The sequence below is a fragment of the Apis laboriosa genome, unplaced genomic scaffold (genome assembly GCF_014066325.1).
Source record: "Apis laboriosa isolate Shangri-la unplaced genomic scaffold, ASM1406632v1 scaffold703_cov156, whole genome shotgun sequence".
Taxonomy (NCBI): Eukaryota; Metazoa; Arthropoda; class Insecta; order Hymenoptera; family Apidae; genus Apis; species Apis laboriosa.
The window spans coordinates 434,731-450,517 of NW_025224178.1; the positions used below are offsets into that span (position 1 = coordinate 434,731).

General features: G+C 34.1%; 2 protein-coding genes and 1 long non-coding RNA gene across 6 annotated transcripts; 2 read left to right on the forward strand and 1 right to left on the reverse strand.

Annotated features, from left to right (window-relative positions):
- Nucleotides 1-283: 283 nt before the first annotated feature.
- Nucleotides 284-1,881, forward strand: LOC122719117 (THO complex subunit 6 homolog). Its single transcript, XM_043944680.1, has 5 exons — nt 284-446; nt 632-859; nt 936-1,103; nt 1,195-1,357; nt 1,445-1,881. Exons 1-5 carry the CDS (start codon nt 310-312, stop codon nt 1,763-1,765), a joined length of 1,017 nt encoding a protein of 338 aa, XP_043800615.1. The 5' UTR covers nt 284-309; the 3' UTR covers nt 1,766-1,881.
- An 89-nt stretch (nt 1,882-1,970) lies between these two features.
- Nucleotides 1,971-15,532, reverse strand: LOC122719106 (the record flags this gene model as incomplete). The annotated part of the gene is made up of 6 exons (XM_043944659.1): nt 1,971-2,545; nt 2,614-2,887; nt 2,970-3,242; nt 3,372-3,556; nt 3,782-4,037; nt 15,295-15,532. Coding segments are annotated over 6 exons (1,579 nt in total), but the record flags the coding sequence as incomplete, so codon positions are not given.
- Nucleotides 5,363-14,707, forward strand: LOC122719112. 4 transcript variants are annotated; one of them, XR_006347504.1, is made up of 5 exons: nt 5,363-5,852; nt 6,400-6,592; nt 7,021-7,226; nt 7,341-8,763; nt 9,165-12,295. It is a non-coding gene; the product is annotated as an uncharacterized LOC122719112 (long non-coding RNA). The 4 variants fall into 4 exon arrangements; XR_006347506.1 differs by lacking the exon at nt 9,165-12,295 and adding an exon at nt 13,965-14,707 and having other exon boundaries at nt 6,400-7,226; XR_006347503.1 differs by having other exon boundaries at nt 6,400-7,226.
- Nucleotides 15,533-15,787: the final 255 nt, after the last annotated feature.

Genomic DNA, 15,787 nt, shown 5'->3' on the forward strand with positions numbered 1-15,787 from the left:
TAATGTAGACAAGGAAATCAAATAGTAGAAAAAGATAAAATAAAATAAGAATTAATCGTTAACGCCATCTTTTGAATATCAAAAATATCTTTTTAAAGACATTTTTTAAAAGCTTTCAAAAGATGGCACTAATTCTCAATTCTTACTTTATTTCATCTTTAAAGAAATGTCTTTTGTATTTAAAAGATGGCGTTGATAATCAATTTTTAGTTCATTTCTATCTTTTTCACATTATTTAGTTTCCTTGTCTATATTAGTTTCATTTTCTTTTATAGTGCTGATTCCTAACCTCAATTATTTTCGAATATTATGAAAATTAATCAAGAAGTGATGACAGATACGATTAATCAAAAGTTATTTTATAATACTATATTGTCACAAACATTTTCTCCAGATGGAAATTATTTATTGGCTGGAAATATTTATGGAGACATTTCAGTTTTTGAGTAAATATCTAAATAGTTAATAATGTTTAATCATGAATTTTATTGATATTAAAAAGAAGAAATAAATAATATTTTTTATATTAATATGAATTGTCTTAATATTTTAAAATATAAACAAAGTATTAGACAATATTAAAATTAAAATACAATTAATTTTTTTGCAAGTTAAAATAATTTGTTTCTAGGTTATCAAAAGCTTTAGGACCACATAAAGTTGAAGAAAATGAATTACAAGGGCCTAATTATCACTTCACTGCTCATTCCAATCAACAAGTAGAAAGTATGATTTCAACAGACAATTTTTTAGTAACAGGAACATCAGGAGAAATATGCGGGTGGGATTGGAAAATAATTATTTCAAGTAAAAATCCAAAGAATAAAGTTTCATGGACTATACAACTTCCTGTTAATAAGTGAGATTATATAATAAAATATGAAATAAATTATTTAATAATTATAATATTTAATGATACTATTATTTATTTTTAGGGATAGTTATGAAAAACCAGATGTAAATTATTTAGTATATTCTAAATTAAATAATCTTCTATATGCTGGTTGTGGCGATAATAATATTTATGTAATTAGTTTAGAAGATGGTAGAATATTAAGAAGCTTAGAAGGACATACAGATTATATTCATTGTCTATCTTTAATGTATGTATTATATAATTATTAATTTATATGTATTATATAATTATTAATAATATATAATGTAATTTTTATATAAAATATTTTATTTTTCTAGGAGTAATCAGTTAGCTTCATGCAGTGAAGATGGAACAGTGAGATTATGGGATTTACGGAAAAAAGAAAATACTAATATATTAACTCCCCATTTAGTAGACAAAGTTGCAAGACCAAGATTAGGCAAATGGATTGGTGCCATAGATTTCACAGATGATTGGCTGGTATTTATTTTCTATTATTTTTTTTATGGAATAGACAATTAATTTTAATACAAGGATAAAAAAAAATAATATATATCAATTGTTTAGTTATGTGGAGGTGGTCCAAATTTATCTTTATGGCATATGCGCACAATGGAAGCAGCCACTGTATTTGATCTTCCAGATGAAGGTATCCATGTAGCAAATATTTATGAAGAACGTGTAATAGCTGCTGGATCAGCGCCTCACGTTTATCATCTTACTTATCAAGGAGAAATGTTGGCTAAAGTGCCAACTTCCAGTAACACTGTATACAGTATTATTTATCAAGAAACACCGCAAAAAGTATTTAGTATAGCTGGTTCATCAAATAACCTTGATATTTGTACGAATTTTAATTATCGTGAATTAATATTAAAGTTTGCATAATAAAAATAAAATATTAAAATGGTGATATCTAATTGATTTACAGAACAAAGTGATCTCATTAAAGACAAATATATTTTTTAATAAATATATTAATACAATATGTATTTTATAAAATATGATATAAAACTTTTTACAAATATACAAATATTTGTTTGTTAGTTACGATTTTTGTAATATAATCGTTTTCTGTTTGTAGTATATTCGCCTAATAGAACATTTATGAGATGTGATAAAATACAATTAACATTTGTTTGAAATTAATTGGCTATTTAAAACTAAATTTCTTCTTTTAGCTTGCAAGATATATTTAAACGAAATAAAAAATGAAATCATAAATAATGGAATACTAAACAATATGGTGATAATTTATTTTTGTATAGTTTTAAAGGATCAATTTAATTTCAAACAAATTATAGTAATATAACAGTCACAGAAAGCCATGACCTGCAATCACTGCAGGTATAAAGCCCTCTCTACCATCTCGCGAACGAACCCAGAACCAATCACTAACATGATCGCTAAGTAATGCAACAACATCGCCTTTGGAGACGCTAAGAGCGTTTCCACCTTGACCCTCATAATCGCTACGTATAACGAGTAAAGTATGTCGAGATCCTTTGGTTCTAGCATTCGCTGCGGCTCTGAGATACAATCTGTCAACACTACGTTCCCCGCAGGCTGATACTGCGTCTCTAGAACTACGTCTTACTCTTGGATTTCTACCTCGAGCACCACATTCTGACCTAGTATCCCTTAGTTTTTCCGTATCGGTCATGTTTCCTGGAAAAGTCAAACACATTAATAAAACATGAATTTGGAACTGATGCTATTGGAAATGAATTTAGTACCTAAGGGACGAGGAAATACGTCTGTAGAGTCTTCCCAACATGGTCCTCTTGTTGGTTGTGGTAATATTCCTAATGGTAAGCAAGCTGCATACCCGACGTACCCTTCTTGACCATGTGGAGTTTGAACGTATAACCAAGTTTGATTCTTGAATACAGCATTGACAACTGTACCAAGAGGGAGAGCCATCTCGTCTTGAGTACCACCTTGGGTTTGATACAGGACAGATGGAAATGAAAGAACAACAGGAATGTTTGCAGGTTTTTCTATCGAGGCCTGAAAATAATAAATATTTTGTAAGCAATATTGTTTTTATCATATTGAATTATAAATTGTAGCTTGATGAATGAAAAGATACTTTGGTAAGGTATGCATCAAGATCTGCAATTTCATAACCAAATCTACTTGGCGGTCTGGGTTTGTGGGATCGTTTGGTTCTTCGATGTCTGTGCTTCTCCCGACCACTAGGCGTGGACGTTGACTCACGTGACACGAGAGACGGCTCGGACACTGCCCTCTTAACTTTCTCTTTCTCCTTCGCCTCCTTTAGCCCTGAAAATTCTTTTTCAGATTGTTTCTCCAGAGGACTGTCTAGCGATCTTTCATTGACCAGTACTTCTTTGCTAATTGACTGAAAAGAGAATGTAAATATTAATACGTATTGCATTATTTTTTGAAAAATAAAAGATTAAAATTAAAAATATTTATAATAAGATAGATTTATAATAGATAGATATAAAATATATAATTATATATAAACCTTTTCCTGAACTTCTACTTTCTCCGTCCTTTCGATTTTCTCTATTCTATGCAAAACCTTCTTCTCTCGTTTTTCTGTTTCGACATTCTCCTTACCGCTGTCTTTTTCCTTCACACTTTTCACACTCCTCTTCGAGGATCTTTCTTTACCATCTCGTGACAAGCCCTCTCGATCGCCGTTCCCACCTTTACAAAGATAACATTGTTTCTTGACTAGTTTCTTAAGCTTTCTTGAAATGGCAAAATTACAGCCAATTTATGTATTGTATATATTTCTTAAGAATTTTCATGAATAACCTTTTGAATGGACATCATATTATTTCCTTTTATTAACTTATATACTTATACAATTTAAATTCCTCACAATATTATTTATAGAATCTAATACTTCAGATATTTTTTTTTACAGACCTGCGTTTCCATTGGTGGTCGAATGACTGTTGCTGGATGCAGGTTGCTGTTGCCCACGAAGGACCCAAGTCAAAGAGATTTTGGGGCGCAACAGGGTGCTTGGCCGTTGACCCATGCTCCTCGGGGGTGCGAGGGGCGTCGAGGGCGTCGCGGGTGTCGGCGATCTGGGCGGTGACGGCGACCTCGACGAAGGCGTCACTACCTGCAAAGGACAGTCCGCCACCAGGTCCACCGTCTGCACCGAACACCCATGTTCCTGTAATCGTTAACGATAAATCAAAAACGAATTTCAATTTTTTTTCAAATTTTATAACAATTTTTAATTCTTCGTTAAATCAAATTGAATCTTTCAAATTTTTTAAATCACATGTCTTGTTATTCTTTCAAAATTCTTCTAAGAAATGAAGTATTGAAGTTTAAAAAAAATAGTGTAACTTTTATGAATGGAAATTATTAGAATACAGAATTTGTATAGATTCTTTTAAAAGCTTAAAATATCAGAGAATTCTCTTTAATGAATTTGAATAACTTAAATTATTGATAGTGTTAGTAAAAAAAAATGATTGCTAACGAAGGATTAATATTTTTATTTATTTTTTTCTTTTTTTTTTAATAAGTTAAATGAGGATTTTGAATAAATAGCACGAAACAAGCATCACTTCTAACGTGAATGTAAATTGAAGTGCTTGCACGGGAAATGAGCACTATTCAGGAGACTAGTTTGCATTACAGAAGTGCACTTCTCTTTACAACAGATAAATAGAATGGCTGCCTGAGGTTCGTGAATAATCAAAGGATGTCTTAGAAGCAAGTTGTGTACGTAGATGATTCAGAAATTGAAATAGGAGTCTCGTTAGAGCCGTTGTTAAAGTAATTTTGGATGGAATGGGTAAGTGAATCGTCGACTTGATTGCAGCAATTGGAAATGTGTGTATCTACGATTGAAATCTCTTATTTGTTTGATAAAAAAAATTTATAAATATTATAAATATTACGAATACACTTATTGCGTGAGATTTATAAAAAGAATATCAAGTATTAATATATAATCTTTTATATTGATATAAAATCATAATTAATTTATTTGAATCTTTTATGTTATAGAAAATATCTATTAAATATTTTTAAAAATTTATAAAATATTAAAGTATTAAAATATCTAATGATACAACAATCAAAAAACTAAATTTAAAAAAATTAATTTAAAGTTTTATTGCAAAACTTGATTGCAAATGAAATTAATTATTTTCAATATTTCTTATTCAAAAAATTTTCAAAAAAAGCGACATTTAAATAGTTTATATGATAATTTTAATTATAATTTACATAATTATATGAAAATTAGACTTAAAATTCTTATATATATTAGACATATCTTTTTTTATACAATATCGAAATTTTTTAATTTTAATTTCATGATAAAAATGAGATTTTGCTTTAGAATTTAAATTAAAAAAAAAAAGATATAACAAAACAGATATAATCTTTTTACATCATATATTTAACCATGTTCATACAAGGATTATTTTATGTTCTCACCCGCATCTTTCGTTAATTTATTAAACGACAAACACATTAATAACGATGTAAAAATAAAATCCAGACATTTACTAAGGGATGATTCGTTTACTAAGGATAGAATATAGTATATATTGCGTTTCTTTGAGTGTGATCATTTTGTTGAATCGATGTAAATCTTAGCTCTTTCTACAAAGTGGATTATTAATTCGTCTCATAGGCGTTCAATTAGCCCGCGGGTCCGGCGTGAAATGAATTATTCGTCGACGCATGCGCGTTCTCGGCATGTTTTACCGCGCAGCGGAAATTTACTGCTGTCGCCTCGTATAAATAGTAGACATGGCCACCGTGAAATTTACGAACGACCAACCGATTGTCTCGTAAAATTTCTACGTTGCTGTCTCTTCTTTTCGTTTTGGAAATTGTTCATTTTCATAGTGAAACAATAAGACCCGGAAGTGAAGAACTCGTATCTTCATGATGGACGTGAAATCTGTGCGAAGAATTTTGTGGTTATGGTGGTTAGACGCACTTTTCATGATTGAGGATTAATGTGGGTTCTTTTAGAAAATTATGCAATTTTCTTCTTTCCGCAAATTATAATTTACTATGAAGATATTTTATAATGTTTTTTGTGTGAGATGAAGTGATTTTTTCATGTCAGTAGCATGTTAATCGCAAAAAAATTTTTGAACTAACATTAAAGTATACATTTATATCAATAATATATCACTTAATACTTAATATATTTACTTTTTTGAAAATGAAAAAGTATAATTCTAGAAGTACAATTTTTTCTTATTTATGTTATAGAATAAAAATAAATTAAAGGAATTCAAAATTAAAAATTAATATAATAAATACATTATATTTTTGAATTTCAATTAGAATTCTTCTATAAATGATTACTTTATAAATAAAATACTTTATATTTTATAAAAAGCTAAGAAATATTTTTAAATGTTGGAGATCAATATCATTTTTATTATAACCTACAAAACCACATGCTTATTCTCAAACCAATGTAATTCTATTATAACGATTCTTTTGCAAAAACAATACACGTGTATTTTTCATTAAGAAAAGGATTCTTTTTTTAGGATCCCTCCACGTTATCTTCTCTTTTGCACGAGCGTGTTTTCCATTAAAACGAATCGACTCTCGCGACTATCCGTGCAATCTTTCAACAGCGTTTCATCTTCTCCTGCGTGTGGACCGATCTTTCGAAGACATTCCATGCTCATGGTGGACCCGGGCTGCAAACGCGTTCCTATGAATTATTGCACCATTAACGTGAGTAATCGCGCCGGCGGGAAAATTATATAGTAATTTGTTCACGGCTGATCGAATACGTCGTGAATTTTATATTCTCTCTTTTGCGAGAGAGAGGGAAGGGGGTAATGAAGCGGGTTAGCCCTGGGGTAAAAACGCAATGTTGCAACCCCACCGTGGACTCGTGGCCATGAAAAATGAAGACGTTTCACCCGGTCGGCTTTCGATTTTACATCGGCTGAATGGACCGGTTAAGTAGCTATTCTCATACGGTTATAATTTATACGTGTACCCTTTTGTGTTATGCGGCGCGATGATTCTTCCGGTGATCGGACGTACTCGATCGAAACTTAGACCGGTCTTTTTAAAAAATGCTCGTTTAAAAGGAAGTTGTTAAAAAAAGTCTGTTGTTTCGTGAGTGATAGTACTGGAGATCTTTGACCTTACAGGGAGAGATGGAATCGAAAGATATATTTCTTGCTATAGAAGAAAGAGATTGAAAACTTTTACCTTTTGAAGATGTGATCATTTGATGATGAAGAAATATTTATGAAACGCTATGGATTTTTATAAATACATTTATGAAAAATATTCAAAAATATATAAAATGTGATGTGTAAAAAGATATAATCCATCCAATGATGCAACATCCAAGGTAAAATAAACATTACGATACTTAATAAGAAATACGAAAAGATCTCTATTTAAGATTCATTTTTCTATTTATATCTCGTATAAATTTTAATTTGTACAAATATTCATAATCCAGAATTACACGAATGACAATGCATGTATGAAGAAATTTGAACTGTAAAATATGAGAGTAAAATATTAAATAAAAATATAATATTGGAAACTAAATCAAATGGTATAATAGCAACATAAAATTCGTGGATCCCATAAATTCGATAAAAATCTTGCGAAAATCAGCAGAAAGTTGAGTTGTCTTCGTTAATTTTGATTTCAATAACAAGATTTCGAAAAAGGAAAGAACAAGAGCTAGTTTTGCGGAGTAATTAGGAACCTACGAGCAATAGTGCTAATCAAGCAGCCAGAGAAAGAAATAAGTCTGAGGAGATGGAAGCTGAAGAAGGGTCCGGTTTAAGTGACAGAAAGGCTGGTCCGAAGTGGCACGAAGGTACACGCGAGGTGGTAGCCTCGGGTGACAAGTTAAAAAGGGAGGGACGAGGTGGCGGCGCGAGCCAGCCTTCTCTTCTCTCGGATCATGCTAATGAAATTCTCAAGATATCTATCTTGCGCGCCACTGTGCACAAGGCATTAGTTTAGCGTCTCGCTCGCGGCCACCTCGATCTTATCTGTCCGCCTTCAGACGCACGGTATCAATTTCCCTGGAACGTGAAACATACGGGCCATAGTTCGTCAACCGATTCCGTGTTTAACGATTCTTGGCTATCGGTACACTGTTCACAGTTTGGATTCTGTGAAAATTAAGAGGAAAGAAGAGATGACTTTATAGAATGATATTTTTTTAAGAATTGGATTGACATTGGAGGAGAGGGTATGAGTGATTTTTTTCATTGCGAATAGATAGATAAAGATATGGATAAGAATAAATAGTCAGAGGAATGAGAAAATAATGATATAAGAATTATAATTTTCATTACTTTGACTGGAAAGGAAAAAAAATGGATTGTTTAAATAAGAAAATGTAAAATTGGAAATAGAAGAGAATGACATTAAAAATTGTGATTAAAAAGAAATAAAAAAATAGAAGAATGGAAAGAAATAGAATTGAGAGAACAATTTTCTCAAGTTATTTGTAATTATTCTTATTTAAAGATTGTAATTAGATGGTTTTAGAATTACCAGTATTCATAATGTTTACAATTCGCGTACAATTTTATTGCCATTTAATAGATTAAATACTGTAAAGATCGATAGTAAGTATTTCTAATCCTTGCTTTTGGCTTACGATTACAAGAAGCCATATTAATCGTCTTCTTGTACGAAAAGAATAGCCTTGCTCATTCATCACCATATATCCTCAGTCGATGATCTTTGAATCAACGTGCCGCGGTATTCCCACAATAACGAAGCTGAAGATGCAGAAAATGGAATCGGCGAGTCACGGCATAAAGATGAATATGAAGACGTTGCCACTAACTTATGCACTTCCCAAGCCATTGAGATCCTTTGATGCCGCCGAATCGTTCAAGGAATATGACATTAAGGTACGCGGCGCATTAACGAATTTTTATCATTAATTAATTATCATTAGGATTTTCTCGTCAAATTTTAAAAATTCTTAGATCTCTTTCGATTTGATCCAAATTTACAATTGATAAAATTTGTAGAACCCTTAGATCTTTGTTACAACTTAAATCTCGAATTTTTTTTCAATAGAATTTTTCAATCTTGAATTCTTTTGTAATAGTAATCTTTCAAAGTTGAATTCAACAATGATCTTTCAATTAAATAAACCCTTCTCCAACAACAATCTTTCAAATTTAAATCTTTCTTCAACCTCGAGTCCATCTTCAACAGCAATCTTCCAAACTTGAATCCTCCTCCAACTTCGAATCCTCTTCAACAGCGATCTTTCAACCTCAAACCTCCTTTTGCAACACTAAAGGTCAGCGACTCACGCCGGTGCTGGGGCCAAATTGCAACTTGCTGCTCGTGCAACCCTGGTGTCTTCCACCGCGCTGTTGAACAAAGAAGACCGCTTGAAGACGAAAAGAAATAGGACGAATCGGATGGAACACTCGAAGGAGCGTGAGAATGAAGTCTCCCCATCGGCTCAAGCCCCCCGAACCTATGATTGATTTAAAGGTCACGCGTTTCCACGTTTTTACTCGCGTGTTCGCAGGTCGTCGATGGTTCCCAACCCGGAATATTTAACCCGGTTGACCTTTCCATAGTTTCTCCCGTAGCCTCGTTCTCCTGTTGGCCAAAACGTCCATCGAGAGATCCCTCCGCTTTCTTGTTCCCTTTCGTTTCGCGTCCGCCTTTCTCCGCCGACTGGCGCGATGTTAATTACAAACCTCTTAGCTCGAATTACCGTGCACGCCACCACTTTTGCCATTCCATGTCTCGATCCTCTTGCGTTTTCGCTTCGAATCGTCCCGTTTACTCGGTTCGAGGGCTAGTATAAACGTGGAACTTGGTCCCCGTCAACGGGGAGTAAGTGATACACCTGCTATTTTCGCGGATAATTATAAGATCTGAGGTTGAGGTGAGCAAGGTGAATGAAACTCCTCGAAGAGGATGTGTGTTAGGATATCGGGGATAATGATGGATTTCATTTATTTTTATAGCGAAAGAAAGTTTTTCGATTATTCTAGATTTCTCATTCGTTTATCGATGGTACTAAAAAATACTATTTATCCGGAAAGACTATTAGAGATAACATTAGCGAGAAATGTTGCGAACGCGGCCATTTCCATCTATGCGATCGAGAAACCTTGTAATCGATACGGAAAGGAATCTTCCATAACTTACTTGGACAACCCTCGTTCGTTTCAATGAATCGGAATTTCCATTTCCGAGGAAATAAAGCTAGAAGCTAACGAATGTGTAATGAAATTTCACGAGAGAGCAAAGTTATAGAGATATTTATAATGCTAGTGAAAAGATTAGAGGATAGCGTAACTTGATATTACTTTTTGTTCAATCTCCATTATTTCCTTCTATTACATAATTTCATTTAATCCTTAAATGATCTCAGCATGCTCTTCTAATGACTCACAAATAATCTTTACCCTAAACTTTATGATCTTGGATTTATCTTTATCTTTACATTTACGTTTCTATAATATTTATTCCATTAATTTCTATTATTATTTGTAGAACTTTTTTTAATCTATCATTCAAACACGAAGGGTAAAGAAATCGCGGAAAGTTTTAAAAATAGTCCACCTCATTCTCAACATTTATCTTTAATTGGTACGTTGTTACATATCAATCTTCCCGACAAATAAAGATCACAATCTTTTTACCGCATTCCCGACATCTCGATATTGTTTACTTTAACCGCCTCGACGCCCAATCTGTCCATGTTTGGGGCTTGTTTCCTAAAGGGTAATTACAACGTCTAGTTTGATCTCTGAACGGTGCTCGAATAAGCGGTTGTTAAACCGTTTATACCTTCGTTTATTCGCGGAACAGAACAATCTAGGATATTACGACCTATCTTTTTGTTCCCATGAGGGCCGCGCGATTTTGACGTTTATAAAACATTGTGCGGTTTCAATATACCAGCCCTGTAATTTGTCCTCGCGAATCTGCAATCTTATTAACGGTAATAATATCGTAATCCGTTTAGAGTGACCACGAATCTAAAGAAACCGAATCTGAACATTTTCTGAATCGGTGAATTGAATGATTAGCTTCTCGGAGTAATAATTATAGGATTAAGATGATTTATGATAATGTTGAATTTTTATCCAAATAAAAATATAACGATAAGAAAAATATTTCATTATTTTGTACAAATTTCCATTGGAAATGTTTTGAATTTGCTATAAAGTGAGTGAGTGAACTTGAATATCCTTTCAATCTCCTATACAATTTTCCATAATCAACCATAAATATGATTCTCAACAAAAAATCGAAGAACATCATAAAAGTATCGTTAAGAGTAATAAAGTGAATTCCAACGTTACGAACATACTCGTATTATAAATATCACAAAACAAACAACCCTTATTTTCACGAGACTATTTTACTAAACAGCAAGAAAGAGAGAAATGTTTTAAAAAAATAATCTTAACATTCCTTTTATATACTCGATCAAAACAATTAAAAATATTTGTGTAAATACTTTTTTTGAATTTTCTTCTTTACATAAAATAAAAATTAGATCTCACGATAAACACGTTATACATATAAGAGAAAAAAATTTCGTTTTGTAAACGAAATTCTAAAAATTGTTGAAGGGTTGAAAGATCCAGGATCCAAGATCCATCTTCTTCCATAAAATCCAATTTTATTTTTATCACATCCACGAATACCTTTGCGTTCACTCGATACAATGTAGGTGTCCACGAGGAAGGTGGTCCACGGGCTCGTAAAACTCTCATTCGCGCGACTATTCGCGGAAGAACGCGCGCGTTTCCCTCCTCGCCGCCCCTTCGACCGGATTATTATCAGCCATTTACACGTTTATGCTCTTTGCCGCGCCACGCAGATGGCCGCGACTCGTATGCTAACGGTACAGTGTCTGATTTTCCGGTACAATAAAGTCCCTTTGGCGAAGGGGGCGCCTAGTCCGGCAATTAACGCTCGTAAGTCCAACCAGCCTGCCTCCCTTTGATTTAAATAGTTGGCGTTTCCTTGTGTAATTCTAACTGAAAAATCGAGACCCTAACCCTGGCATTTATTACACAGTATTCTTCGGCTACCTGTGCCGCAATTCCCTTTGTGCGCGAGTTGTGCTTTTGAAAGCGAGGGATGTTTAATGGAAGACGCGAGGCTATTGATGTTCCGCGGGTACGCCGCTTTGATGTGCTATCAATAAAAATAGTTTTAATGGGGACGTAGGATGGAATAATGCGAGACCAAGTTAAACACTTTGAACTTGTGCCGCTTGTATTGGCTCGCATTATCTATTTCCTTTGTTAAATATTGCGAATCGTATATGTACGACAATGTTCTTAAATTTAAATATTTATCAAACAACAAAGAAATTAAATATTGCTATGAAAATCATCCCCTTATAATTGTTTCTCATTTCTCTTAATAATATTTGAAATTTAATTTTTCCAGATTGAATATCACGTCGCAACGTAGGGATAGTATAAATAATATAGAAGATCAAATATACGGAATAATTCATACAAAGGATCAAGTTCTCCTTATGGAAGATCCTTTAAGACAGCAAAAACCTTTCCTCTATCATCTTTCATAACCATATCTCACACGTTCCCCCCCTCGCCAAAGAAATCTCGCGCGCGTTAAAACGTGCAATTACCCTCTCTAAATCCCTCTAAAAACATCACGCTAGAACCAGGCTTACGCTCTACAATCAACGCGCCCTTAAAATCCTATCCTCCGCAAGACAATCAGTCAATCGCCGATCAATCCTCCCTCCCCTCTCGGTAGTCGTCCGCGCGATTCCGCGAACCGTATCGTACCGACAAAGCATCTACATAAACCTCGGCGCATCTAGTCGTATTTCGTGCGCGAGAAATCGGCCGGCTTTCTTAGAAGCGATCGCGCCTCCGCGAAGCAACAACCCCCGCTCGAGCAGAAACTCGAACAGAAGGCAAAAGACGGACGAGGAGGAAGGAAGAGGAGGAAGGGTCGAGAAAATCGCGCACGGTCAGAAACCGTGGAGGCTGTTTCACGGCGATATTTTTAGAGGAGCGTTGTTACAAGCGCGAGTTGTTCGCCGTTTATGTCGAGCGTTCCTCCTCCTCCTCCTCCTCCTCCTTCGGGTTTCCTTTCGGTCGCGAGCCGTGGAAGTCGTCCTCCAGAAGCCGTGGAAGAGCGCCTCGCGTGCTATTTCATGGCGAAGGATGGCGTCGAAAAACGGAGATCCACCCTGCGCACGTATCGATGCCTCTTTATTTGGAAGAGAATTTTTCGGCGCGGCGGGGTGGCTTCTTTGCGGCGCGGCGAGGATTCCGACACGATTTCCGCTTCTTCTTTATGGGGAGTCGGTTGTGGATGTAGGTATTGGGTGTGGATATGATATGTGTAAGTATGAGGGGATTGTAAAAAAAAAAAAAAAAAAATGAGGAAAAATGTGGAATGAAATTGTTTCGTTTTTTAACAGTGAGGTTTTCGAAAAAGTTGAAGTGCAATTACTTAGGATATGGTAAGGTTAGAGAGAGAGAGAGAGAGAGAGAGAGATCTCTTTAGAATGTTTTTTTCTTTCTGTCATGAAAATTTAGAGATTTTATGGTAGCTTTAATTTTATGGTTCGTTATAAAATATGATTGCAGTCAGGTATCTATATTTAGAATTATTAAAAGAAGAATATTATTCAGAAATTAATCCTATAATTGCATTGTTGGAAAAAGAATTTTTCAAATTCTTTTTGAATAAGATATGTAATTAGATTCTTTTTTTTATAAATGTTATAAATGTCCTGTAAATTATTATGGTGTCTTCAAAACTGACAAGTTATAAGTTAGCATTTTCTATTCTTCTAGAAGATATAGAAATTAATGAGACTTTTTTTACATCCAACAATACAATTATAGATAAATATTTTATTTCAAAACGATTCTTATTATATTTCTTAATATGAAAATGAATCGTTTATCATAATAGAATAAAAAAAAAATTACAGAGAAACATGATTACAACTATTAAATAACTTGATAATAATGAAAGTTTTAAAGAAGAGTTATTTAAAACTCGTTTAGACGTCAATCAATATACGTGGTGTGAAACGCAATACTAAAGAAACTGCTTGATGTTTTAGCTGTAAGAACTGGGCGAAGGATGGGACTTTTTACGAGGGCCATATCGCAAAACCGAAACCGCCAGGGTTACTTAGGCAAAAAGCGACTCGAGGAGTGTAGCGTGAACCACTTTTCTCGTGGGAATGATAGGAATACAAGGGACCCATGGAACGAGCGCAGGCCGTTTAACCAAAATTACGTTTTATATGCAGAAGCGGATCATTGCGCGCGAGACGGTCCATGCGTAACGGCCGTGGTGCAACGGTGCATTTCCTTTTACTACTGTGGCCAGACAACATGCACCGTAAAACCCAAGGGGCCAGCTTTAACAACTACAACTGTAGAAATCGTGGCGTGTTGTTCCAGAGACAATGCATCCCTTTCGAGTTCTAACATCAACAACGATATTACTCTTCTCTTAAAGTTAAAGTGTCTACTTTTATTTTTTTAATATTTTTTAAGATATATTTAAAGCAATATTTAAAGTTCCACGTATTTCTTTTACTTTTTTTTTAGAAAAAAAAAGTGCAGTTAGAAAGTTGTATGTAAATTTTGGGAACCTGTAGAGAGATTTAAAAGCAATTTAAGCTTATCGATTATTTTATGATTATGATTATTTGTACAAGTGAATGTATCGATATATCGAATGGATGTTTCGTTAGAAATGATCGTTTCCAATAGAGAGAATAAAAATGCTAATGCAATTTGATTGAGAAATAGGGAATCGTGTTGATTGGTGCTGGTGAAAGGGAAATGTTTCAAAATCTTGAAAAATCAAATGATTCTCTATCTTGTGATTTACAAAGAGGAAAGATCAATATTTTATTAAAAGTTCGAAAAAAAGAAAGAAAGAAAGAAAGAAAGAAAGAAAAATAATAATCCTCCGCTCCGAATTTTACGAGCTCGAATTATTATTTGTTCAATGTTCGGCAGAGTTGAAAAAAAAACAAAGTTGCCGAGTGAAATTGTTATTCCATACGCACGCGTATAAATTACGCAAGATGGCCGATCGTGTGTAAAATAATTAAATCTGCCTCCGTCTAAAGATCGCTAATTCGATCCACGTTTCGAGGCACATAAAAGCCAATTATCGACGTCCCCGTTTTAATCGACTGATTCCCTTGAATCGGTGCAAAAATGCGACGAAAAAAAGGGAGGTAATACCATTCGAAGCAAATACAACGCTCAGAGATAGTTAATTACTTCTCGAAACGGGATTTCAAGTAGTTGTGATTTCGTGGAAACAAAAGGTACATTGTTTATATCAAGTGTGCATGGAATTAAGGCATTTGTTTATGTAAGTAATGCACGTGTTCCACGAAGAGATTTTCAGGATTGGAAGTCTCTTACCTTGTACGAGACTCTGTCCTCGTCGTCCGAGGATGGGGCAGCGGGATCTCCTCCCGGTGTCGCTACGGCTTCCGTTTCCGCCGGCTGGTAATCGATCTCACTGCTCCACGAGTGTCGCCTCTTCAGGTCCCCTGAAAGAGCGAAAAGTATGTCAATACTATTTTTTAGAATTTTTTGAAATTGAACCTTGAAATTCTTTAAATTCTTCAACTTGATTGGAATTCTATCATTCTTGAATCTTTGAGATCATTCAGAAAATTTCAAATTTTGTTATTCTAAGATTTCTTCAAAATATCGATTTCTTAGAAGAGGAAAACTTTGGAACTTTAACTTTGAGTTCCAAATCTTAATATCCTACTTTTAAAATCTCGAGCTCAGATCTCGAAATCTCAACAAACCTTTGAAAATTTCTAACCTTCAAAATTCTAAAAAAAAGAAAATTACCCCAAAATTTCTCTAAACATCCACGATACGCGAACACGAAACGCGAGAT